The sequence below is a fragment of the Pelodiscus sinensis genome, chromosome 15 (genome assembly GCF_049634645.1).
Source record: "Pelodiscus sinensis isolate JC-2024 chromosome 15, ASM4963464v1, whole genome shotgun sequence".
Lineage (NCBI taxonomy): Eukaryota > Metazoa > Chordata > Testudines > Trionychidae > Pelodiscus > Pelodiscus sinensis.
In genome coordinates, this window is record NC_134725.1 from 5,031,154 (window position 1) to 5,057,317 (window position 26,164).

General features: G+C 62.3%; 2 protein-coding genes and 1 long non-coding RNA gene across 13 annotated transcripts in view; 1 reads left to right on the forward strand and 2 right to left on the reverse strand.

Moving 5' to 3' along the window:
* ASCC2 (activating signal cointegrator 1 complex subunit 2) overlaps positions 1-2,110 on the reverse strand; it is a 29,718-nt gene extending 27,608 nt beyond the window's left edge. For 2 of the 3 annotated variants that reach the window (XM_075897881.1, XM_075897879.1), the window contains exons 1-2: positions 2,000-2,110; positions 1,007-1,116 (exon numbers count right to left, since the gene is read on the reverse strand). The gene's annotated coding sequence lies outside the window, so the exon portion shown is untranslated. Of the gene's footprint in view, positions 1-1,002; positions 1,117-1,999 lie in introns of all 3 variants that reach the window. The other variant, XM_075897880.1, reaches the window with a different exon arrangement.
* A 6,996-nt stretch (positions 2,111-9,106) lies between these two features.
* On the forward strand, positions 9,107-24,803 carry LOC142818450 (uncharacterized). Of its 2 annotated transcripts, none has more exons than XR_012895917.1 (3): positions 9,107-9,275; positions 14,148-14,319; positions 23,646-24,803. It is a non-coding gene; the product is annotated as an uncharacterized LOC142818450 (long non-coding RNA). The 2 variants fall into 2 exon arrangements; XR_012895916.1 differs by having other exon boundaries at positions 24,138-24,803.
* OSBP2 (oxysterol binding protein 2) overlaps positions 17,206-26,164 on the reverse strand; it is an 86,993-nt gene continuing 78,034 nt past the window's right edge. For all 8 annotated transcript variants that reach the window (XM_075897886.1, XM_075897884.1, XM_075897883.1 and 5 more), the window contains 6 exons: positions 22,777-22,897; positions 20,939-21,042; positions 20,722-20,817; positions 20,322-20,506; positions 19,561-19,781; positions 17,206-19,464 (listed from right to left, as the gene is read on the reverse strand). In XM_075897886.1, coding sequence (XP_075754001.1) covers positions 19,322-19,464; positions 19,561-19,781; positions 20,322-20,506; positions 20,722-20,817; positions 20,939-21,042; positions 22,777-22,897 — 870 coding nt within the window. In that variant the 3' untranslated portion in view covers positions 17,206-19,321. The remainder of the gene's footprint in view (positions 19,465-19,560; positions 19,782-20,321; positions 20,507-20,721; positions 20,818-20,938; positions 21,043-22,776; positions 22,898-26,164) is intronic.

Consider the following 26,164-nt stretch of genomic DNA (forward strand, 5'->3'; position numbering starts at 1 on the left):
GCGTACAAGCCACTGTATTCTCAGACACTTCTTACAAAATTAGTTCTATTAATTGAAAAAGCTTTCCAGGGCAATTCTAGAGAAGACACACCGTTAAAACATCCTTAAAAAAAATCTCAACAAGCTTCGAAACCACAAGCTCAACAAAGCTTTTGTTATTTCATTTCTCCCGTTTTACAGAAGTATGATAATTTATTGAGAATGAAGCTGTAGTCAGGTTACGTTTAAGACCCTGATGTCAGATGGGCTCCTGCGCACCGTTAGTCCCAGACAGAACCACACTTGCAGCAACAGAACTGTGCATGGGTATTAGAGAGGTTATGTAGCGATTAATTAGCTAATCAAGTCGTTGCTGGAATTTCCATCAACTACTCCATTAGTCGATAAGGGGAGGCTGCTTTGAAGTTTAAATGTAGTAGGAGCTGGATGTGCGGGGGGGGGGGGAGGAGAACTATTTACAGGATGCTAAAAACAATTACAGTGGGAACCTTTATGCCAGTTTTTTAAATATATCTTCGTAGGAGTTTTCATATTTCAATGACAAAATCACTGAGGCTGAAAAACCCCAAGGCTATTGGTTCTGTTGTGACCCAAATGACATTATTTGTCAATTGCTGAAATACACTCAGTTTTGGGCTTACACTTCTAACAATCACTACACAGATACCGTTAAAAAACCCCAGAAGCCCAATTTCCTGAGAGGTCGAGCACCAAAAACTCCAGGCAACAGGAAAATTAGGCTGCCAACCAAAAAGATCGTTCAATTAGAAATGAAAAGGGGGACAAATAATCTCGAACTACGGAGTATCCGTACCAATCATGCCAGAGTAGTAATATTTGCATTTTCCCACGAGCTTTGGCGTCAGCCTGGAAGACCCAACGCCCTGTGTGCGGCTTTGGGGCTCCATCCGCGGATGGGACTAGAGTAAAAGCGGCGTGATCCTGCCCAGGGGAGAGGCACTGAAATGCCATTTGCCATGTCTCCGGAGAGGCCCTGGGGACGTACCTGGCGGAGAGGACAGGAGAGCCTGGGGACAAGCCGTCACATCCGCCCGCACGTGCCGCACAACACAACGGCGCCGATGAAAACGACGGTGCAGCGCCGACCACCTGGGACTGCAGAGCGGCTGGGTGTGACGCGGGTCACAGACTTCGGTAACGAAACACCCCCCCACCATCCATCCCCCCGACAGGCACTGCCCCCCAACTCCGCCAGCTGCCCCACTGCCCCCCCACCATCCATCCCCCCGACAGGCACTGCCCCCCAACTCCGCCAGCTGCCCCACTGCCCCCCCACCATCCATCCCCCCGACAGGCACTGCCCCCCAACTCCGCCAGCTGCCCCACTGCCCCCCCATCCATCCCCCCGACAGGCACTGCCCCCCAACTCCACCACCTGCCCCACTGCCCCGCCCCCATCCATCCCCCCGACAGACACTGCCCCCCAACTCCGCCAGCTGCCCCACTGCCCCCCCCACCCATCCATCCCCCCCGACAGGCACTGCCCCCCAACTCCGCCAGCTGCCCCACTGCCCCCCCCACCCATCCATCCCCCCCGACAGACACTGCCCCCCAACTCCGCCAGCTGCCCCACTGCCCCCCCATCCATCCCCCCGACAGACACTGCCCCCCAACTCCGCCAGCTGCCCCACTGCCCCCCCCACCCATCCATCCCCCCCGACAGGCACTGCCCCCCAACTCCGCCACCTGCCCCACTGCCCCCCCCACCATCCATCCCCCCGACAGGCACTGCCCCCCAACTCCGCCAGCTGCCCCACTGCCCCCCCATCCATCCCCCCGACAGACACTGCCCCCCAACTCCGCCACCTGCCCCACTGCCCCGCCCCCATCCATCCCCCCGACAGGCACTGCCCCCCAACTCCGCCACCTGCCCCACTGCCCCGCCCCCATCCATCCCCCCGACAGGCACTGCCCCCCAACTCCGCCAGCTGCCCCACTGCCCCGCCCCCCGCACTGCCCGGTGGCTCCGGCCGGTTACCGGCGCGTCCGGCTGACAGCTGAGTCCCGCCCCCCGGCACTTCCGGGTCAAAGAGCGCTTCCGCCACCGGCCGGAAGTGTCCCCTGAGCGCTCGTGCCTGGTGCCCCCCCGCCCCCCCGCGCGACCCGCTCGTGTTGGGCGGGGCCTTGTGAGCGCGGCCTCCCCGTTGCCTTGGCAACAAGGGCCCTTGCCCGCCCCCTGCAGGCCCCAAGCGGGGGGGCCAGACCTCTGCCCCCCCCAGCCTCAGCCTGCCCCCCAGCGCCCCCCCAGCACTGGCCTGCCCCCCAGCGCCCCCCCAGCCTCAGCCTGCCCCCCAGCGCCCCCCCAGCCTCGGCCTGCCCCCCAGCGCCCCCCCAGCCTCAGCCTGCCCCCCAGCGCCCCCCCAGCACTGGCCTGCCCCCCAGCGCCCCCACAGCCTCAGCCTGCCCCCCAGCGCCCCCCCACAGCACCAGCCTGCCCCCCAGGACCCCCACAGCCCTGGCCTGCCCCCCAGCGCCCCCACAGCTTCAGCCTGCCCCACAGCGCCCCCCCAGCACTGGCCTGCCCGCCAGCGCCCCCCCCAGCATCAGCCTGCCCCACAGTGCCCCCCCAGCACTGGCCTGCCCCCCAGTGCCCCCCCAGCACTGGCCTGCCCCACAGCGCCCCCACAGCATCAGCCTGCCCCCCAGCGCCCCCCCAGCACCGGCCTGCCCCACAGCCCCCCCAAGAATCAACGTGCCCCCCAGCGCCCCCACAGCACCGGCCTGCCCCACAGCCCCCCCAAGAATCAACGTGCCCCCCAGCGCCCCCACAGCACTGGCCTGCCCCCCAGCGACCCCCCCAGCACTGGCCTGCCCCACAGCGCCCCCACAGCTCCAGCCTGCCTCACAGCACCCCACACACAGCACTGGCCTGCCCCCCAGCGCCCCCCCAGCACTGGCCTGCCCCACAGCGCCCCCCACACACAACACTGGCCTGGCCCACAGTGCCCCCCCCACAGCTCTGGCCTGGCCCACAGCACCCCCCACACACAGCACCAGCCTATGCATAGCCCCCCAGCCACAAAGCATCCAGGCCTATGAGCGGTACCAACAGCCGCAGCAAAGCCTGAGCTTGCCATAGACGCTGGGCCCCCTTGTCCAAAACTTGGGACATACGCAGGCCGGGGGTGCAGCAGCGCCCTGCACGGTCACACGAGGACCCCGCACGGCGCAGCAGCGCGCTAGGCTTGCCGCATGCGATGGCTCCAACGGGAGGGCCGTTTCCAGGGGCCTCTCCTCGGAGGGGACATCTCTGGAAAGACGAAGTCCCTCGAAAGCCGGGGCGGTGCCGGACGGGCAGGCTGTCGCCAGTGCTTTGATGGGGGCGGCCGTCACGAGATTTTCAAGGGACCGGACTCGATAACAGACGACAACAGGGACTCTCCCTTTTTCATTCGCGGACCCCTGAAGCGCCCTGAATGCAGGAGCGGCCCCGTTAGAAATTGTAGACCGTCTGCGAACCCGGCACGTAGTAAGGTGCAACTGTTAACAAGGAAGGCAATCCGCCACTGGCACAACTCACTAGAGAGCTGTGGGCTCTCAGCACGCGACGTCTTTACTTACAGGCCGGCAAGCTTGCTCAAAACGTATGCTCCAGCTCAGCCTGTGGAAGCAGAAATAACTTACATTCCCTGCCCCGTGTTAAACAGAGGTGAGCGTACTCGTCCCGTCTCACCGTAGAAACAAGCTATGAACTAGGGGGTCACCAAATTAAATTAACAGGTAGCAGGTTTCAAACAAACCAAAGGGACCTGTGGAACTCCATGCGGGAGGATAAGAACATAAGAATGGCCGTTCTGGGTCAGGCCAAAGGTCCATCCAGCCCAGTATCCTGTCTGCCGACAGTGGCCAGCACCAGGTGCCCTGGAGGGGGTGGACCAAAGACAATGATCAAGCGATTTGTCTCGTCCCATCCATCTCCAGCCTCTGACAAACAGAGGCCAGGGACACCATTTTATCCCCTGGCTAATAGCCTTTTATGGACCTAACCTCCATGAAATTATCTAGCTTCTCTTTCAACTCTGTTATAGTCCTAGCCTTCACAGCCTCCTCTGGCAAGGAGTTCCACAGGTTGACTATATGCTGTGTGAAGAACTTTCTTTTATTAGTTTTAAACCTGCTCCCCATTCATTTCATTTGGTGTCCTCTAGTTCTTCTATTATGGGAACTAATAATAGACATTTCATTTACAGACAAAAAAGGGAAAAATTTACAGATAAATTTTTCTACGGACATAATTTTTATACTATATTAAGATGACATAAGTGGCCAAAAGTGGAAAGTAATTGTTGTCATTCATATACCACAAGAACAATATGCTATTTAACTCACTTTCATTTTGTTAGTCATGGCTCTGGAAGTGTTCCATTTTGTGATTCATATTACGTCACCTCAACCATTGAGCTAAATAAACAACGAAAACGTCCAATTTCTGCTGCTCTGCTGTAAAATGGCTGAAGCAGCACAGAAGAAATGTAATTGCTCTAGAATAATTGCTGTTTTTTGAAATTTTATTGCACTTTTACAAAATTTACGGACACCTACATTTTTTTACGGACTTTACAGACAGGTCCAATTTCGGCTACTTTTTTACAGACTGTCTGTAAATTTACTGACAGTTGGGAACCCTGGTGGGGCGGCTGATGGAGGCACAACCGTCTCCTGTCTTGTCGAGGCACCGGCACTCCATGATGCTGCAGAACGGGAGACAGAAGTCCAGCGCGTGGCTACCTTTCACGATGGAACCATGTGGGTGGGGCGGCTGTTTTGCTGCTAAACAACCGTGTGTGCAGAAAGCAGCCGTGTCTTACCACGGAAGGTGCTTGCCAAAATCTCCTTGTTCCCGTCCGACACAGATTCGGGGGAAACGTTGGTTTATTTTGGCCCTTACAAAAATACTAGATTCTTTTTATTTGAAATGTGTTTTTCCCATAGTTCATCCTCCAGGGCCGTGCCCTGCAGATCCCAGTCCTGTTCTTATCTCACTGATAGGGCGAGGGATGAGCCGCGGGCCACGACTCAGGGGAAGGAGACACATCGAGGTACCTTTCCGCAGGTGAGTAGCTGTTTATACTCTCACCGTTCTTTGCAGCTTTCAAAAGCTCCCTGCTGAAAAACCGGCTCATTCTGGCTCTGACACGGCATTTCCTCAAAAGAGGCGTTCACGGACGAAACGATCTGGCCTCTTCTGGCCAACTGTGCCGAGAAATAGAAATGTGCGCATTCATTTTCACGGTCGGACCATTTGCATCGTGGCTGCCATAGCAATGAAACGTTGCACCGTTCCTTGCATAGTAAGTACATGGTGCATCAGAAGACAACATGCATGCTAATGAACCCACAGACCTGGCTCTGAACCCCGGCGTACCTTAGGGCTGTTTGCACGTGGGCTGGCTGGCACACGTTCTCCATCTTCAAAAAGAGAAAAACCAACCCTCCGGGTCCAAAAAGCCAGTGTTATTTGCATATCAGGCTGCGTCCTCTTCTCAACTCTCCCAGGCTTTTTTTTCCTAGCTCTTCCCGCTTCCCTTCCTCCTTGCAGTGTGGCTGAGCGACTTGTCTGGCACCTACGGTCAGAGCATCATGGCCAACAGTTTGAAGAACATCCCCGACTCTGGGGGTCTGAGTCTTGGCAGGAGACACCAGGTGCCTTATCTCCATGCTCAACATCTGAAAAACCGGGCCGTCCGGGACCCCAGATCTGTGGCCACGTTTGACTAGGAGGCCGTGTGTAACTACCCCTCCTTGCTGGGCAGAGAGCGCAGACGGCCCCGCAGTGAGCACTAAGAACATGAGAACGGCCGCACTGGCTCAGACCAAAGGTCCATCTAGCCCAGTATCCTGTCTGCCGACAGTGGCCAGCACCAGGTGCCCCAGAGAGGGTGGACCGAAGACAATGATCAAGCGATTTGTCTCCTGCCATCCCTCTCCAGCCTCTGACAAACAGAGGCCAGGGACACCATTTTATCCCCTGGCTAATAGCCTTTTATGGACCTAACCTCCATGAAATTATCTAGCTTCTCTTTAAACTCTGTTATAGTCCTAGCCTTCACAGCCTCCTCCAGCGAGGAGTTCCACAGGTTGACTACGTGCTGTGTGAAGAAGAACTTGCGCTTATTCGTTTTAAACCTGCTACCCTAGTTCCTTTGTCGTCACGCGTGTGGTTGCTACCGACCGATGGCGTTCAGGAGCGGGAGCCTCACCAGAGCTGAGAGCTGCATGATGGGATTTGGAGTTGGGAGGGACCCCTAAGCAGTTCTCCAGCGCCTTGGATTGCCTGTCTTGCCCATCACCCATTCTCCTGCCAGCTGGGACTATGAACCCTCTGGGCGCATATACACGTGTCTGGTCGGAACCACGGCCTCCAGATGCAGAGCTGGGATTTACCAGCTGAGGAAATACCTTTGAGAGCTCCCGTCGCACAGCTGCCAGCCCAGCGGAGAGCAGGCCAGGGAGACGGTGGGACAACGCTGTGATCAGCCAAATCAGTTAACTGGCTGAGACTCTGACAAGGATTTCAACAGCTCCCCCTCCAGCAGGATTCCAGCAGCAATCAGTCGTCCAGAGGGCCCTAAAGTGGCTTGGCATTAACCCGGTCTCCTTTGACCAACATCAGCTGCTGTCCACGGCTGTGAGCGCCCACTGACAGGCCTTGCCCGGCGCTAGCCACAGCCGCCGCCCCTGGAGACGTGCTTGCGATGGCAGAGCGAAGTCCGTAGAGGAGTGGAGTCGCTTACGCTGCTAGCCAGCTTCAGACGCTGTAACCGTTCAGCCGGAACCAGCTGGCCCAGTGACACCCGGGCCCGACCAAAGCCACAGGCCTGGCCAAGCGATTCGAAAACCCGCCCGGGCCACGCTTGCGACTGTTTAACTCCCTGGGCCAGTGTGGCCATGCTAGGCACAGCGTTGTGGGGGATCGCACGGATATTGGGAGGGGGTCGCGGCACGGCTACCCTTCCTGCCGAGAGCTTTGCATGCGGTAGCAGTACCGCGACCCGCCCGAAAACCTGGCTGGGAGTGTTGCAGCGCTGTTTATTAAAGCAGCATGCGCTAGGCACGCTGGCTCTGCTGTGTATTTGGGCACCCCCAGTGCCAGGGCAGGCACCGCCGGCCGTGCGGGGCCCGGGGAGACATGGGAGCTATCAGCTGAGGATCTCGCTGTGAGCACAGACACCGAGAGCAGGCAGCCTTATTCCTCTTGGGGGGAAGGGCTCCCGGGCCCTGAACCCCCCTTCCCTGCTCTCAGTCTGCCCTCCTCATCCTACCCAGCCTCACCCCCACCCCCACTGCTCACTCGCCCCAGGCAGCCCCGCCTGCTCCACGGTCCTTCCAGGCCCAAGGTGCTATCTGCTGTCCCCTGGGCCTCAGGAGGCGAGAGGCTGCACGTACTTCCCCAGTGGGGCACACCCGGCCTCCCCCTCCTCATGCTGCTAGTGCTGCAGGGCCTGGGGAAACTGAGGCACGCCCCCACTCCCCCCACACAGCATCACTACAGAGCACATAAAAGACAAATGGTGCATTCAACTCCAGCGGGACCACAGGATTACAACAGTAGCCAGCACCCCCTCTACGTCACCCCCCAGGAGCGTAACCCCCCAGCCCTGCCATGGCCACCTAGCAAGGTGGCTTTCAGGGCTGCTTCGTCTAGCTCCCTGCTGACCTGAGCATGCAAACAAGAGACCGGACGGGCGGCCCTTCCTGCTAGTCCAGGGGTGCCCAATCTTTTCGAGCGTACCGGCCCCTTTTCAATGTATTAACATTTCACACACACCCCCCCGTGGGAGAAAAGACAGGGTCGGGCCCATCGCGATGTGGGCGCGTTTGTGGTCATGCATCTGTGCACGTGTGTGGGTGTGCACGTCTGCTGGTGCACGTTTGTGTGCGCGTTGGTGATTTGATGTACGTGCATGCGCTTGTGTGTTGGTGCATTTGTGCGCACGTGCAAATGGGGGCATGTGTTTTGATCCAAGCCACGCTGGGCCAGCACACAGGTCAGGAAGCCCCGTCGGCTCCGATTGGTGTTCCCTTGCAGATGCCCACTGCCAGGTGGCTCATGCTGGGCCCCCAGAATCAGCGCTCTCTCTCTTAAACACATAGGCCAGCCAACTGCGTGCGCAGGACTGTGCAGCGCTGCCCTATGCTGGACGGACTCACTCGCGTGTCATACCCCCCGCACTGCTAAGAGCTAAGGAGAGTCTCCACCAGTCCACTCTCCCCCGATTGTGAGAGTGTCTTAAAAGTGAAGAGGTATTGAGCAATGGCCTGTGTGCTTGCAGGGCAGGTCTGTCTGATTGCCCTTGAGGGGCATTGCCAGGTTCTCCTGGAAGGTAGAAAGCTGCCAAATGAAATGTTCGCATCCCAGCCTGACCCAGGGAGCTGAGGCTGCCGGGAACCCACAGCCCTGGGCTCTCCATCCATGCAACGCTCCTGGCGCCCCACAGTCCTGGCCCACACCCCCTTTCCTTGCAGCTCCCTGGCTGCCGACAGCGGCCAATGCCAGGTGCCCCAGAGGAATCGCCTCCTGCCGCCCATTGCAGCGCCTGACACACACAAGCTAGGGACATGCAGAACATGGTGTTGGATCCCTGCTCGCACCGAGGGCCTTATTCTTCTGGGCATTTATCTAGCACTTTTGGGAAACTTGGCCTTCGCAGCGTCCTCTGGCAAGGAGTTCCACAGGTTGGCTCTGAAGAAAAATGGTCTTTAATTGTAAATCTGCAGTCTATTAATTTCCTTGCATGACTCCTAGTCCTCCTGTTCTTTGAAGGAGGCTGATTGGCACCTGCCCTGGTGTGGCCCGGCCCACAGTGCTGGGGGGTCCCCGTGGCGCCCCTTTGCAGCCTTTTTGCATCTTTTGCTGCAAACTCTTTTGAGAACTTTTGCACCGGCTGCCAACGCTGGCCACGGCCCCTGGCCCAGGACTGGGCTGAGCAGCGCCGATCGCAGGCCAGACCCGGGTGCATGCCCCCCCGCAGCGCCAGGTGCCTCAGTTTCCCGCAATGAGCAGTGGGCTGGGCTGACCCGGGCCTGCAGCCAGCGCTGCGCGCGCCCCGCTGTAGCACCTGGCGGGCGCCGGGGGGCGGGGCTGACGCACCTGCAGGTGGCGCGCGCCCGGCCGGGCAACGGCTGTGGAACGCGGCGGCGGGGGTCGCGCAGCAACGGTGGAACGCGGCGGCTCATTGGCGGGCGCGAGGCGCCACCTGGCCCGCGGCGGCGGGAAGCGTCTCCGCCGGGCAGGGCTGCAGCGCGGGCGCACGGTACTGCCCCCCCCCCCGGAGCGCGAGCCCTAGGGAGGAGGAAAATTCGCCCCCCCCTCCCGGGCAGGGGCCTGGCCCGTGTTCGCCCAGGGGCTGCCCCGAGCTCAGCCCGACGCGCCCCGGGCCGGGAGCGACGCCTCCGGCCGCAGGAGTTTGCAGCGGGCCTGAGGTGCAACCCCCCCCCCCCCGGAGTGCAAGGCGAGTATGAGCCGTGCAACCCCCCCCCCCCGGAGTGCAAGGCGGGCATGAGCCGTGCAACCCCCCCCCCCCGGAGTGCAAGGCGGGTATGAGCCGTGCAACCCCCCACCCCCGGGAGTGCAAGGCGGGTATGAGCCGTGCAACCCCCCCCCGAGAGTGCAAGGCGGGTATGAGCCGTGCAACCCCCCCCCGAGAGTGCAAGGCGGGTATGAGCCGTGCAACCCCCCCCCCCCGAGAGTGCAAGGCGGGTATGAGCCGTGCAACCCCCCCCCCCGCGCAGAGAGTGCAAGGCGGGCATGAGCCGTGCAACCCCCCCCCCGCAGAGAGTGCAAGGCGGGTATGAGCCGTGCAACCCCCCCCCCGAGTGCAAGGCGGGTATGAGCCGTGCAACCCCCCCCCCCCGAGAGTGCAAGGCGGGCATGAGCCGTGCAACCCCCCCCCCCCCGAGAGTGCAAGGCGGGTATGAGCCGTGCAACCCCCCCCCCCGAGAGTGCAAGGCGGGTATGAGCCGTGCAACCCCCCCCCGAGAGTGCAAGGCGGGTATGAGCCGTGCAACCCCCCCCCCGAGAGTGCAAGGCGGGTATGAGCCGTGCAACCCCCCCCCCGAGAGTGCAAGGCGGGTATGAGCCGTGCAACCCCCCCCGAGAGTGCAAGGCGGGTATGAGCCGTGCAACCCCCCCCCGAGAGTGCAAGGCGGGCATGAGCCGTGCAACCCCCCCCCCGAGAGTGCAAGGCGGGCATGAGCCGTGCAACCCCCCCCCGAGAGTGCAAGGCGGGCATGAGCCGTGCAACCCCCCCCCCCGAGAGTGCAAGGCGGGCATGAGCCGTGCAACCCCCCCCCGAGAGTGCAAGGCGGGTATGAGCTGTGCAACCCCCCCCCGAGAGTGCAAGGCGGGCATGAGCCGTGCAACCCCCCCCCGAGAGTGCAAGGCGGGCATGAGCCGTGCAACCCCCCCCGAGAGTGCAAGGCGGGCATGAGCCGTGCAACCCCCCCGAGAGTGCAAGGCGGGCATGAGCCGTGCAAACCCCCCCCTCGAGAGTGCAAGGCGGGTATGAGCCGTGCAACCCCCCCCCGCAGAGAGTGCAAGGCGGGTATGAGCCGTGCAACCCCCTCCCGAGAGTGCAAGGCGGGCATGAGCCGTGCAACCCCCCCCCCAAGAGTGCAAGGCGGGTATGAGCCGTGCAAACCCCCCCCCCGCAGAGAGTGCAAGGCGGGTATGAGCCGTGCAACCCCCCCCCGAGAGTGCAAGGCGGGCATGAGCCGTGCAACCCCCCCCCCGAGAGTGCAAGGCGGGCATGAGCCGTGCAACCCCCCCCCGAGAGTGCAAGGCGGGCATGAGCCGTGCAACCCCCCCCGAGAGTGCAAGGCGGGCATGAGCCGTGCAAACCCCCCCCTCGAGAGTGCAAGGCGGGTATGAGCCGTGCAACCCCCCCCCCCGCAGAGAGTGCAAGGCGGGTATGAGCCGTGCAACCCCCTCCCGAGAGTGCAAGGCGGGCATGAGCCGTGCAACCCCCCCCCCCGAGAGTGCAAGGCGGGCATGAGCCGTGCAACCCCCCCCCGAGAGTGCAAGGCGGGCATGAGCCGAGCAACCCCCCCCCCCGAGAGTGCAAGGCGGGCATGAGCCGAGCAACCCCCCCCGAGAGTGCAAGGCGGGCATGAGCCGTGCAAACCCCCCCTCGAGAGTGCAAGGCGGGTATGAGCCGTGCAACCCCCCCCCCTCGGGAGTGCAAGGCGGGTATGAGCCGTGCAACCCCCCCCCCCCGCAGAGAGTGCAAGGCGGGTATGAGCCGGGCAACCCCCCCCTCGAGAGTGCAAGGCGGGTATGAGCCGTGCAACCCCCCCCGAGAGTGCAAGGCGGGCATGAGCCGAGCAACCCCCCCCCCCCCGCAGAGAGTGCAAGGCGGGTATGAGCCGTGCAACCCCCCCCCACCGCAGAGAGTGCAAGGCGGGTATGAGCCATGCAACCCCCCCCAAGAGTGCAAGGCGGGTATGAGCCGTGCAACCCCCCCCCGAGAGTGCAAGGCGGGTATGAGCCGTGCAACCCCCCCCCGAGAGTGCAAGGCGGGTATGAGCCGTGCAACCCCCCCCCCGAGAGTGCAAGCCGGGCACTAGCCGTGCAACCCCCCCCAAGAGTGCAAGGCGGGTATGAGCCGTGCAACCCCCCCCGAGAGTGCAAGCCGGGCACTAGCCGTGCAACCCCCCCCCCCCGAGATTGCAAGCCGGGCACTAGCCGTGCAACCCTCCCCCCCAAGAGTGCAAAGCGGGTATGAGCCGTGCAACCCCCCCCCCCAAGAGTGCAAGCCGGGCATTAGCCGTGCAACCCCCCCCCAAGAGTGCAAAGCGGGTATGAGCCGTGCAACCCCCCCCCCCCCCAAGAGTGCAAGCCGGGCATTAGCCGTGCAACCCCCCCCCAAGAGTGCAAGCCAGGCATTAGCCGGGCACCCCTGGCAGACCTTGCAAGCCGGGCCTTGGCCAAGCGGTTCCCTGGGCTGTGCTGTGCCCGGGGGGGCTATTGCCAAGCTTTGGCCAGTGCATGGCTGGGGGGGGGGTAGGAAGCGCGACCCCGAGGTGCGGGCCGTGTGGGAGAAGCCTTACACTGTGGGGGCTGCCAGTCCCACTCCCCCTCCGCCCGACTCCACAGGTGCTCAATCTGCCAGGGCGGGGCGGGGCCGCTGCTGCACAGCCCCCGGGCAGCCCTCGTGCAGGGGTGAGCAGCTGGGGCGGGGGGGCACTGACTGGCCTGCACAAGGGGGGTGGAGTGGGCAGCTCACATTGCCCCCTCCCTTGCTGCCTCTGAGGCAGAGGCAGCAAGGGAGGGGGGGCAGGAGCCGGTGCTGGGGGGGGCTGCCTTACAAGCTGCTCCTCCCATGGGCTGGAGGACAGGGGGGCAGAGGCGCAGTGGGGTTAGCGAGCCCCCCCTCCAATTGATTTTTCTGTGGGGAGGGGTAGGGCTGTTCCACTCCGACCGTGGGCTGGTGGAGTTTCCATTGATCGCTCCATCGGGGCTGCCCCCACTACATAGCCCTCTCCGCCCCAGAGCCTGGGGGACCCAGCCTGGTAGAGGTGGGTGCTCAGGGAGAAGCCCTCTCGCGTAAGATACTTGCGCAAGAGGGCTAGTGTAGACAGACACCTTGCGTAAGGAAGCCCCGATGGTGAAAATGGCCGCCGGAGCTTCCTTGCGCAAAACCGCGTCTATACTGGCCACGGATGCTCTTGCGCAAAAGCATCCCTGCCAATCGAGACGCTCTTTTGCGGAAATACTTTTAACAGAAAAACGTTTCCATTAAAAGTCATGCCCGTCTAGACGCAGCCAGGGTGTTTTTGACTAGGCCAGTGTTTCTCAAGCAGGGGTCCGAGCGCCCTCGGGGGGACCCGAGAGACGTCTGGAGGGCACCTCCCCACCACTGGCGTTTGGAGAACACGGAATTTGAGTGTGAAGTTTGACAGCGCTTGATTCGTTTGGGCCTTTTCACCCCCAAATTTCATCGCCCGCCCGGCTACGATGAAGTTGTTTAAACAAATGTGTTGCGATGGTAGAAAAAAAATTGTGTCTGAGAACTGTAGGGACTGGGGGTGCTTTATAGATCTAACATTTGGAACAAGGGGTACTGTATTAAAAAGAAGTTGACACCCCCTGGACCAGTCGATGGGCACGTCCGCGTTCCTCCAGGAGGGGCTCTTGTACATTTCCAGCCAGGAATGCTGAACTCCGACAGCCCCGGGCCACTGACTCGCCTGCTTTGAACTGCACGAGGGGGGCTCTTGTGCATTTCGAGACCGGGGTCAGTGGCGGACTCAGAGTCCCCCGCCCCCCGGCTCCGTGCTCCCCTGCCCCTTTGAATCATGCGGAGGCAGCTGTTTCAAAGGGGGAGCAGCCACGCAGCTGATCAGTTCCACGCGATTCAGAGGGGAGCCTGGGGACCCCCCAGCTGAGGCCGAGGTCCCCGCAAATCCCACGCAGCACTTCCCTGGCCCCGGGCTCAGCTGGAGAAATGCTGCGGAGAACCTCCCGGGCTCCAGGGCTGCCCCCTTGAATACCCACAGAGGTGACAGGAGTGTCACTGTTTCAGAGTGACAGCGCCCCTTCCTCCCCTCTGGGTGCCTCTGTCTCATAGAAGCAGCATTGGGAGGGGGGAATTGACTAGTCGCCATTACTGTTCGATAAGCAAATGCGTATCGGATAGTCAACTAGTCTTTAACATCCTTACTAGGGACACGCTTCCTACCCATCCTGGCTAACAGCCATTGCTGGACCTCACCTCCATGAATCTAGCTGGCTCTTTTTTGAACCCTGGTAACGTTCTAGCCTTCACCGCATCCTGTGGCAAGGAGTTCCACTGGTTAACTGTGCACTGAAGGACGAAAAATGTCCTTTTGTTGGTTTGAAACCTGCTGCCTATTCATTTGCTGCCCCTAGTTCTTATATTGCGGGAATACATAAATCACGTTTTCCACACCTGTCACATTTAGAGACCTCGATCCTAGAGCAGTGACATGTTTACGGCCCTAGGTGAGAAGCAGGCCAGCTGAAAGTCTCTGAGTACAGCTAAAAGGGGGAGCTGATGGGACTGAGGGTGGATTTGAACGACCCAGACACCTGTTGGGAAAATAATCGGGCCAAGCGCATTTCCAGGGAGGGCTTGGAACGTGCTGAGAGTCACTTTCTGTTCCAGCGAGCGGAGGAGGCAAGGCGGGCTGCCATTTCCATCCGGACTGGGCCCCGGGGGAGGAATTGGTGGAAGGCTATTTCAGTGAAAGCGATCCAGACCTGAGACTTCACCATCCCACGGAAAGGACAGCGTGCGAGCCACTGGACACCCCCAGCAGACGTTCACAGACGCGCTGGTGAGTCAGTTTCGGGGGGAGAAAGGCGTTCAGAGGCCGGGCAACGTCTCAGGGGCTCGCCTGTCAGGAAACGCAGTTAAATACGAAGGTGCCATTTTGGTTGTCTTGCATCTCTAGGGTCTTCTCAGCATTTTGTCTGAGCTTACGCGTTAAACCATGGCCTCTGGTTCTAGCGCTGTTAGTGATGTACCGGTCAGAAGGCGGGGGGGTTCGTTAACAACTGAAATTTGGAGAAAACTCAATGTGGGTGTGAAGTTTCACAGCACTTTATTAGTTTTGTACTTTTTACACCCAAACATTTCGTCGCCCGCCCGCCTCCCATTAAGCGGTTTCAACAAATGTGTTGCAATGGTCGAAACAAAACATGTGTCTGAAAACCGTGGCTATTGGGGATACTTATATCTAATTTTTAAAAAGGGGTACTTTATTAAAAAACAACAAACGGTCTGGCAGCACTTTATAGACGAACAAAACACAGAGATGGGATCGTGAGCTGTCGTGGGCACAGCCCCCTTCTTCAGATGACTGGAGTTATGAGTAGGGGATATGAAAACTGGAAATAAATACGAGAGGGGAAGAGAAAGGAAAAAGGAAGGAGGAGGGGACGGGACGGGACAAGGTATCATTAAGTATCTGGAGAATGGGTACTTGAACCTCAGTAGATACAGATCAAAGTCAATAGCTAGATTGCTGAGACAGGAAGGGTACCACTCCGAGAGCTGTTAGCACCTTCAGTGGCAGGGTCCCCACCAGCCCGTATCTCAATTGAGTCCATTAGCGTGTGAATTTAATTCAGGTTGAGAAACACTGCTACAAATACTGTAATACCCTCAGAAGATGGGGCTTGTATCAACCGTGGATCAGGCGGTCCACCCCGGAGTTGAGATATTCGACGCTACCCCGGCAGATCGGTAGAAGTGATGCAACTTCAGCTGTCTGAGTAACGGCGCTGAAGCCGACGTACGTAGATCTACGTACCGCGGGCTCCTCTCTGCAATGTGCCGACTGGGAATTCTCTCCCGTCGACTCACTGGGGCTGCTCGTTGAAGTGGAGTACAGGAGTGGGATCGGCAGTCGATTGATTGTGTCTATGCTAGACGTGATAAATCCACCCCCGCTAGCTTGATCGCTGCCCATGCTAGACGTGATAAATCCACCCCGCTAGCTTGATCGCTGCCCATGCTAGACGTGATAAATCGACCCTCCTCTAGCTTGATCGCTGCCCCCAGCTACACCGTGCGATGAGGGAGGAAGGGGCCGGTCGAATAAAGCGCCGGACCGGCTCCCAAGAGCGCAGCCAGCAGTTCCGCTGGTACGCGAGTGCCCCTGCCCGCTCGGTCAGCAGTGGGACCCCCGCCCCTCCGGCTGCACCGACAGGCGTTACGCCGCGCTCCCGGCGCAGCAGGGTACCCCCAGGGAGCCACGTCGGAGCTGGCCCCGGCCACGCTGTGTGCCGCTAGGGGCTGGGGGGAGCCGGGGACTCCCCCGCCGGCCCCGGCCACGCTGCGTGCCGCTAGGGGTCTGGGGGGAGCCGGGGACTCCCCCGCCAGGCCCGGCCACGCTGCGTGCCGCTAGGGGTCTGGGGGGAGCCGGGGACTCCCCCGCCGGCCCCGGCCACGCTGCGTGCCGCTAGGGGTCTGGGGGGAGCCGGGGACTCCCCCGCCGGCCCCGGCCACGCTGCGTCCCGCTAGGGGTCTGGGGGGAGCCGGGGACTCCCCCGCCGGCCCCGGCCACGCTGCGTGCCGCTAGGGGTCTGGGGGGAGCCGGGGACTCCCCCGCCGGCCCCGGCCACGCTGCGTGCCGCTAGGGGTCTGGGGGGAGCAGGGGACTCCCCCGCCGGCCCCGGCTACGCTGCGTGCCGCTAGGGGTCTGGGGGGAGCAGGGGACTCCCCCGCCGGCCCCGGCTACGCTGCGTGCCGCTAGCGGTCTGGGGGGAGCCGGGGACTCCCCCGCTGGCCCCGGCTACGCTGCGTCCCGCTAGGGGTCTGGGGGGAGCCGGGGACTCCCCCGCCGGCCCCGGCCACGCTGCGTGCCGCTAGGGGTCTGGGGGGAGCTGGGGACTCCCCCGCTGGCCCCGGCTACGCTGCGTGCCGCTAGGGGTCTGGGGGGAGCCGGGGACTCCCCCGCCGGCCCCGGCCACGCTGCGTGCCGCTAGGGGTCTGGGGGGAGCTGGGGACTCCCCCGTAGGGGCAGGGGGGAGCTGGGGACTCCCCCGCCGGCCCCGGCCACGCTGCGTGCCGCTAGGGGCTGGGGGGAGCTGGGGACTCCCCCGCAGGGGCAGGGGGGAGCTGGGGACTCCCCCGCCGGGCCCGGCTACGCTGCGTGCCGCTAGGGGCTGGGGGGAGCTGGGGACTCCCCCGCAGGGGCAGGGGGGAGCTGGGGACTCCCCCGCCGGGCCCGGCTACGCTGCGTGCCGCTAGGGGCTGGGGGGAGCTGGGGACTCCCCCCCCGGGCCCCGGCTACGCTGCGTGCCGCTAGGGAGTTCCACAGGTTGACTACACGCTGTGTGAAGAAGAACTTTCTTTTATTAGTTTTAAACCTGCTCCCCATTAATTTCATTTGGTGTCCTCTAGTTCTTCTATTATGGGAACTAATAAGTCACTTTTCTTTATCCGCCCTCTCCACACCACTCATGATTTTATAGACCCCTATCCTATCCCCCCTATCCTATCTTTTTCCTGATGAGTTGCAGCTAAATTAGCCCCCATCATATTGTCTGTATGATGAGAAACCTGGGGAATCTAGTGACCTGCTCCTTGAACTCTATCAGTGCCTAATCCCCATAGGAAACACTCAGACCTCCCCCCAAAACCCTCCTCCAACCCCCCCCCCCCCCCCCGAGCATGCCCCACTCCCGGCAGCGCAAGTGACCACACGGCAGCAGGGTGCATTTTAAAACTCCTGACCCCAAGTTTTATTACTGGGTAGGCGAGTCAGTTCCAAGATGTACAGTCGAGAGCATTTACAGGAGTGACATGAGCATCCTCGGGGCAGGCGCACGAGGCAGGAGAGCGGTCCTGGGAAGGGCGCGGTGCGCCCGGCGAGCTGTCACTCCGTGGTGCCGGGGGCGGGTTTCGCACCGGGGCCTTGGCTCAAGGTAGAGCAGAAAGCGCTGGGCGCTGTGGTGCCAACCCTGCATTTCACTTTGCACCTCTTTTAGCCGCACGAGCGTTGGGGCCCCGGCTCGCGGGGACTTTCCGAACTTGCCAAGCGCTGGGCTGACCCACGCGGCCTTGCCCAGAGCTGTACTTCTAGTGCTTGTTCCGAAACAACCGGCGCCCGTGCGGGAGGGGATGGCGGGACGCGTTCTGGGGTCTGGCATACTGAGCGCCCGCCTGCCCGGCAAACCGAGCCCAAGCGACCCGCCACAGTGGGTGTGCTCTCCCCGCCCCGCGCCGTGGGGCCCAGCTGCAGCGACCGTGGCCGGAAGCACCCGCGAAACGCTCTGCCCTTCGTGGCGGAGACGGCCCCCGAGCTAGCTGTGAACTGCCTGGCCTCGCCCCGAGTCTAAATGCCGGGCTTTCGCCAGCTTTGCCAAGGGGAAGCATTGGGCTGGGGAGCAAGTGTTACTTAGTTAACGAAGCAGTTACCTGGACCCCCTCCCCCGCTCGTTTAGAACTAGCCTACCTGTGAGAAGCGGGAAGACGCCGCGGGGGGCCCCAGGAAACCTCAGCCAGCCAGACCGGCCTTCATTGGTTTCCATTTATTGCGTACCAGAGACGTGGAAGCAGAATAACCGGCCGTCTGCGGGTCCCTGCGTTGGAACGGGCCGAGGAGACGGGTTTCCCCGTGCCCGCGAAGTTCATTATTGCTAAGTCTCTCCCCCGCGCATGGGGCTGGTGTGGCCGGGGGCCTCGCGGCCCGCTACCTGCTTTGCTGTTGGCCCCCAGGGCGCAGCGGCTGGTCCGTGGGGGGAGAGCAGCAGGACCCCACGGCTGGGCCTCCCCCAGCCAAAGGCGGGGATACCGGGGAGGGAGGAAGGACGGGCAGCAGTGGGCGGCTGCTCTGGGGTAGCCCGTGGCCAGGGGGTCTCAATGGCAGCTGCAGAGTCGGAACAGTCCAGGCCCGGGGCTCACCTGCTACCTGCTGGGAACCAAGGGCAGGCGGGTCCCAGTGGGCCCTGCTTTCGTTGGAACAGCCCCCGGCAGAGCGGGGCACCTGGGACAGCTGCCGCTTGGCTCGGGGCCGTGCTCAGCACCGGGGAGCCCTGGCATCCGGCACGGCTCCCTGCCCCGAGCCCCGGTCAGCACCAGCCGTCCCTGCCATCAGTGGCCCGGCGGGGGTGGGAGTGAAAGGAAGCCCTGGGACCGGGCAAAGGGGGGGGCGTCTGCCCTGCAGGGTCTCCCAGAGCTCGCCGGGCGCCCTGCACCTCCAGCGGCCCGCTCGGGAACCCACCGTGCCCTGTCCCGCCGGGCCTGGGGCAGCTCAGAGCCCAGACCCGGCTCGGGGAGGGGGCCTGCTCCCGCGAGGCACAGCGGGCGCCCAAGTCGGCACCAAACCCAAACCTCCCCGAAAAGCATCTCGGTGGAGACCGTATTGCAGCTTGGAAAGCCCCGTTAGCGTCGGGAAAAGTCGAGTTCCTAGCTGGGCCGGCGGGCAGCGCCGGGAGGGGCCGGAGAAGCACCTGCGCCGGTGGGGGAGTCGCCGGGCAGAGGGACCCGCAACGAGCCGATTCCATCCTCCCGCGTCCGTACCCGGAGGGGGAAGCGAGTCCCCAGGAAGAGCTCCAGCGCCCGCGCATCGTTCCCTGGGCGCGGGCATCTTTGGACGGCGACGGCTCCGTGACGCAGCTGAGGCTTTGGAAGAGAGGCAGCAATAAATAACGGCCCGGCTCCGGCTCCGGCTCCGGCTCCGGCGTGGCCTTGCCCCTAGGCAGCAGCTACAAAACCGCCACGGCTAAAAACCCACACGGCTAGTTTATTAGTGCATAAAAAAATAGGTGTGGAGTCCCGCCTGGTTCCCTTGCTCTGCAGCGGGGGGTTTGCCGGCGCCGCGGGGCCGCTCAGAAGATACTGGGGCAGAGGTGCCAGTCCTGCTTCTCCTTGGCTTCCCAGTAGCCACCCTTGTACACGCAGATCAGCTCCCCCGTCATGGCGTCCACCTTCCTCTCGAACCACAGCGGGATGTAGCCTTCGTAGTCCTTGCCTGGGGAGAGCACAGCAGGAGGGTCGGGCAGGCGGCACGGGGCCCGCCTGCCTGCCCTCGGCCCCTGCGCTACTGGGACCCCGGCCCCTGCCTCACCTTCCTCCAGCGCCTCCACGGCCTCCGCCTCCCGCTGCCGCCGCACGGCCCTTTGCTTCTCCTCCAGCCTCTGCTTCTCCACGTTGGCCTCGTCCCACCTGCCGTTCTCCATGAGCCGCTGGTCAGGCCTGAGCCGGCTGTCCGTGGGGGCCACGCGCTCCTCGGGCTCGTTCAGCGTCAGGGCCAGGTCGGAGAAGAAGTACATGTTCTCGGCGTTCTCCCTGCGGGACGAGGGCCGGGTCAGGCTGGGGGCAGCCTGCTCCCCGCCCTGCTGCTGGCCCGGGGCAGAGGCCAAGCCACCGGAGAGCAGCTGCACGCTGAGGACTACCAGCCTTGGGGGCCACGCACCCACCCAGGCCCCTCGGCGCAGCGCGAGGACGCGGGAGGGAACCAGGCCCCGATGGAAACCGCTCCCTGGACCCGGGCTAGCCCCGTTTGCAAGGCAGCCTCCCCTGCTCCTGCTGGATTGGCAGAACAACCCTAGCCCAGTGTGTTGTAAACTTTTTAAGACCAAGGGACACAAAACAATTTTGAGGAGGAACAGCAAGGATTTCTGTGTAAGGGGGGGGGGGGGGGAGTTACCGAGAAAAAAAAAAGTTGCCTGCCCCTTTAAGGGTGGCCATTTTGAACTCCGCTCTCCGCGGCACACCTCCGACTGCCTCGTGGCGCACCACACAGTTTAAGAAACACTGCGCTAGCCTCACCCGTTCTCAGGCAAGCTACCGCCCAGCCCCCGGCGCCCCGCACGGCAGGGCACTCACGGGAGCGGGTATTTCTTCCACAGGACCCTGGGGGCCAGCGTCTGGTAGACGGTTTTCTGCTTGCCCTCCGAGCTGGTGCCGCCGTGGCTGCTGTGCATGATCTTGGAGCACTCCATGGCTTCGTCCCACGTGCCCGACATGACGTAATGCGCCTTCCCCTCAGCGTCCGTGACCACGCCCGTCACCTGGCGCCGGGAGAAAACCACACGCAGGCGCTTGCAGCCGGCTGGACAGGGGGGCGGGCCGCGGGCAGGCGCACGTGGCCGGGGATCTCGCCACGGAATGCGACACCGGAGCTACGTGAGCACCGGGGGCCCACGGCGTGGCCAGCACGGTGTCAAACGAATAACTGCCCAGCGGACGCTAGTTGCTGCCCCCCCGGGGGGGTCTGGGTACGCACCTTGCGGGGGACGTCTCTGGAGAAGTAGCTGTAGGGCGTGAACTTCAGCTGGCATTTATCTTTGGAGGTGTGGTTGATGATCTCAATGTCCCCGGACTGGAGGAGAGAGAGAGGCACAGACGGAGGGGGGTTGCAAAGGCCAGCCCCCCCCGCCCCCCCGCGGGAGGGGCGGGGGCCTCTCCTGCCAGCCCCCCTGCTCTGGCGGGCCCCCACTGACCTGGTCGATCCACAGCTTGCCCACGATGATGTTGTGGACGGTGGAGGTGACCTTCCTCCAGACGTAGTGGTTCCCGCTGGCGTGGAACTCCAGGTGGATGGCCCCTGTGGCGGCAGAGGGGGAGGCTCTGAGTGGGGGGCACAGGCCTGTGCCAGCCGGGGGTGAGCCAGGCTCATCGGCGTTTGCTGAAAGGCCCCCCGCCCTGCAGCTCCCCACGAGGAGCCGGACACCGGGCCGGCCTGGTCTGCTCCGCGTGGCGCTGGGGTGGCCGGCGCCCCGCTCAGCCTGGCTCCCAGGAGGAATCCCACCGGGGGGGCAGGCCGGGGGCAGAAGGACCCCCCAGAGCAGCGGTCCCCAACAGCAGGGGGCTGGCCACTCTGGTGCCTGTGGGTGACCCCTGCTGGCTGGGGTCTGTAGCACTGCCTGGCGGGGGGTCGCCCTGAGGCCCTCGTGTGCCCTAGACCATGGCCCAGCCAGTTCCCACCTGGCCAGGGGAAGGGGCGTGGCTACCTGGGGGGGTGGTCTGGTTTGGGAGAAGGGCAGTCTTGAAGAGAAGAGACTGAGCCGAGTGTGGGGGGTTCAGGGGCCCCCGCCCCAAGGGATCTGAGGCTGCCAGCCCCCTACTCCAATGCGCACATTGAACCCAGGCTGGGCTGTACCTCTGAGCAGCCATAACCCCCCTATTCTACTGGCTGTTGGAGCCGCATCAGGCTGCAAGGTCGGGGGGCAGGGGCGGTGCCCGTCGTGCCGTCAGCCACACCCACCACGTGCTGGCGGAGCGGCGCGGGGCTCTGCACACCCCTGCCGGTACCGTGTCTGTGCGCACGCGATCCTCGCCGAGTCCTGCGCAGGGAGCGCTGATCAGCCCCCACCCGGGGAGGGGTCCGCCCGGCCCAGAGCGCGCTGGGGCCGCTGGCTGAGCGTTGCCGACTTCGCGGGAGCCAGCCTGGGTGCAAGTTGTTCCTGGCGCCGCTCGAGCAGCTTAACCCAGCACGCTGGCCGTCCTTGGCCGTGCTCGTACGTCCCAGCGGGAGAACGGGGCTGCGGGGGCAGGCGCTCGTCCCCGCCGGCTGGGCCCCCGAGCGGCCTCCGGAGCCGGACCGGGGGCCGTGGTAGGAACAGTGGGGGCCGTGGTAGGAACGCTCGGCCTGGCCGCTCGCTGCGGGGAAGTGGGCGGGGCGGGAATTCCCTGGGACCGCCCAGGGGGCAGGGCTAAAGCGGGGGGCGTGGCCTGGCACTGTGCCCTGCAGGGGAAGCGCCGCAGGGGGTCACAGTGATGGGGGAGGAGGGGGAACCCTGCACCAGCTGCTAGCGCGAGGGGAGAGGGGCAGTCACAGTGACGCGGTGCGTGCATGAGGGCGGCATACAGCCCCAGCTCTGGCTGCCGTCCGGGTGTGCCCCAGCCTGGAGCCAGCTGCCAGATTCCTCCCCCGCACGTCCCTGGAGCAAGATCCCCAACCCTGGCACTGCAGAGCCGGGCACGGACCCTCGCCCGCAGGCCGGTTCTCCCCGGGAGACGGAGGCCCCAGCTGCTGCCGCCAGAGGAGGGGTTACTGGTGCAAGGCAGCTTGTCCTGGGCAAGGGGCCAGATAACCCGCCCCCGAGGGGACCCACATTCACTGCACCGGCCCCGAGAACAGGGGCCTGGCCGCCACTGAGCCTGCACGTGGCCACGCGCCAGCTCCAGCCCCAGCCGTGCGCCGGGCAGAGAGCGAATGCTTTGGGCTCCCACGAGCCTGCGGTTCAGCTGCAGCCCGATGCCGGGACAAGCGGCGAGCAATTCGCCCCGAAGCACCGCGGGACCGTGGCACGCAGCATCCCGCCGGCTCGGCACTCACCCAGGGGCATGATGGAGAGGTATTTGCCCCGGAACTTGCTGGCGATGGTGATCTCCTGCCACAGCGTCCAGCCGCGCTTGGAATACACGTGATGGGCTGCGGCCGGCGGGTGGTGGCTGACCTGCGAGACAAGGCGAAAGCAGCGTTACGCAGGCGCAGGGCAGGAAGCAAAGCCCCACGCCGGGGGGAGGGGGGACCCGCCGTTGGTACCGCGGGCCGGGAGCCAGACTCGGAGTGGGCGGGAATGCCCGGGGGCTGCAAGAGAGGGACGTGGTCCGACTTCCTGACAGGTATCACGCTGCTGCAGCCTAAAACCGTGTTTCTCGACTTCTGTTTATAAAGTACCCTGGGTACCTACAGGTTTCAGACAATGTTTAAACCACTTAATGGGAGCCGGGCGGGCGATGAAAGTTTGGGTGTAAAAAGTAGAGAACTAATCAAGCGCTGTCAAACTTCACACACACATTCAGTTGTCTCCAAATTTCAGTTGTGCGGACGTACCCCGCCAGACTTCTCTCGCGTACCCCAAGGGTACTCCTACCACTGCTTGAGACACACTGGGCCAGCCCAGCCGACAGGCGTCTGTCCAACCTGCTCTTCAGTATCTCCACGGATGGGGATTCCACAACCCCCCTGGGCAATTTATTCCAGTGTTTGACCACCCGGACAGGCAGGAACTTTTTCCTAATGTCCAACCTCAACCTCCCTTGCTGCAGTTTAAGCCCATTGCTTCTTGTTCTATCCTCAGAGGCCGAGATGAACAAGTTTTCTCCCTCCCCCTTATGACACCCTTTTCGATACCTGAAAACCGCTATCATGTTCCCCCTCAATCTTCTCTTTTCCAAACTAAACAAACCCAATTCTTTCAGCCTTCCTTCATAGGTCATGTTCTCTAGACCTTTCATCATTCTTGTTGCTCTTCTCTGGACCCTCTCCAATTTCTCCACATCCTTCTTGAAATGCGGTGCCCAGAACTGGACACAACACTCCAACTGGGGCCTGACCAGCGCAGAGTAGAGCGGAAGAATGACTTCTCGTGTCTTGCTCTCACCACTCCTGTAAATGCCTCCCCAAATCATGTATCCGAGGGGTCGCCGTGTTAGTCTGGATCTGCAAAAGCGACAAGGAGTCCGGTGGCTATAAGGTGCGACAGGACTCCTTATCCCCAAATCATGCTGGCTTTTTTACAATCCTGGCACACTGACTCTCCCGTAGCACTCTGCCCCGGGGTCCCTTTCTGCCGTGCTCCTTCCTAGACCGTGGCTTCCCATTCTGCGGGCGTGAAACTGACTCTTCATTTGTCCCTATTGAATTTCATGATCTTTACCTCCGGCCGTTTCTCCGCTATCGTTGTGAATTAGAACGCTGCCCTCCGGCCTTGTGTCCGCCGCAAACTGTGTCCCCTCTGTGCCATTATCGAAATCATCGATGGAGACATTGGACAGAACCGGCCCCAACACAGACTTGGAGCATCTGGTGCCGCCCTCAGACTGAGAACTGTTAATAACGACTCTCTGGGAACGGTTATCCAGCCAGTTCTGCACCCACCTTGTAGTCGCCTCAGCTGGGTGTATTTGCCTAGTTTACTGGTAAGGAGGTCATTAAAGTTCGGATACACTACACCGACCACTTCCCCTTTAGCCACAAGGCTCCTTACCCTGTCAAAGAAAGCTAGAGCCCGTCTTCTAGAGGCTTGCAAAGGGGTCCCTGAATGATTTGCTCCGTTATCTTTCCTGGCACAGAAGTAGGGCCGTTACATTTAGTTTAATCATCTAATCGATGGATTTTCCATCAGCTAGTGGATAAGTGGGGAGCCGCCGTGGGGCTAGCGCCTGGCTGGGCTCTTACTCCATTGAAAAGGCTGGTGGCAGTGCGGGGGACCCCGGGCGAGCTGGGAATTCGCTCTCCCGGCTTGCTCTGCATGCGCTTTAGCCTTTGACGTGTATTAACAGCCTGTCGGTTCTTAATCCATTTAAAAAGCAGAGGCGGGGCTGGGCGTGAGCCGGCAAGCAGCTGATTCCCAGCTCGCGTCTGGCCCCTGCCTCCCCCTGCCTCCTGCGGAGACGGTGCTGGGGTAACCGGTCTTTGAGCTGGCTCCTGCCCGCCCGCCCTTGCTGCCTCTGTGGGGCGGCGACGAGTCAACGAGTCCCTTGACTAGCCAATAGCTTTTACGTCTCAGCTTACGTCCCTATCTAGAAGTCAAGGTGACGGGTCTGCAATCCCCTGGGCTGTCCTGATTTCCAATACGGACTCTAGATTTACCCCTTTCCAGTCTTCTAGGATCTCTCCCGAAGCCCGTGACATTTCAAAGGTGAGAGCTATTGGTTCAGACGCCTTCCCGGGCAGCTCCTCGGCTGCGTCCACACTGGCGTGATTTCCTGCAAATGCTTTTCACAGAAAAGTTTTCCATGAAGCATTTGCAGAAAAGAGCATCTGGCTTGGCAGGGACGCTTTTCCCCAAAAGCTCTTCTTGCGGAAAAGCGTCCGTGCCGATCTAGACGCGCTTTTGCCAAGCAAGCCCCGATGGCCCCTCCGTCAGCGGGGAGAGGCTGGGCACCGCGGTTTGCCCCGCCGCGTGAACTGCAGTAAGTAACGAAGAGCAGTGTCTAAGGCGAGGGACTGGAAGGGCTGCAAACAGCCACGGAGGCAGCGCACACGCCGCAGCACTGGCTCCGAAGAATGGCCCGGCTCCGCGTTGTTTCACCGAGGCTGCGGCGTCCCTGCGGCTGGGTTTGCGTTTCCCTGGCTCGGCCGCACTGTGGGGGGAGATCGCTCAGTGGTTTGAGCATCGGCCTGCTAAACCCAGGGCTGTGAGTTCAATCCTTGAGGGGCCATCTAGGGATTTGGGGCAAAAATTCATCAGGGATGGTGCTTGGTCCTGCTGTGTAGGCAGGGGGCTGGACTCGATGACCTCTCAGGGTCCCTTCCAGTCCTAGGAGATAGGCATCTCCATTCATTTAATTTAATTTCATTAAAAACTGGCAGCCACGCGACTGCGGCCACGGAAGCAGCCGCGCTGGTGCTGGCAGGACACACCGCATCGCCCTCGTCTGCAGCCCGGCGTTTCCAGAGAGCGCCCCAGCCCAGGGGAGCAGGCCGCCGGTCTTCGCGGGGCCACGGCAGGGTCCTGCCCACAGGGCACTCGGGTTCACCCCAAGCAATGGGCGCCCACCAAAGCAGCTCTCCGCCACCCCAGCTGCAGGCACAGGCGAGTCCCTCGCTTCCAGGCTGCGCCCCACCAGCTTGGAGACGCACCGGGAGGGCCGTGCCTCGCAGTGCCCTCCATGCCACACGCAAGGGCGCGTCCCAGCCTACTGCAGCTGCCAGCGAGGGGAGTCGTTGCGGGAGCGGAGGCCCCCAGCTCAGACGCTGGCGGTGGGGCACCAGC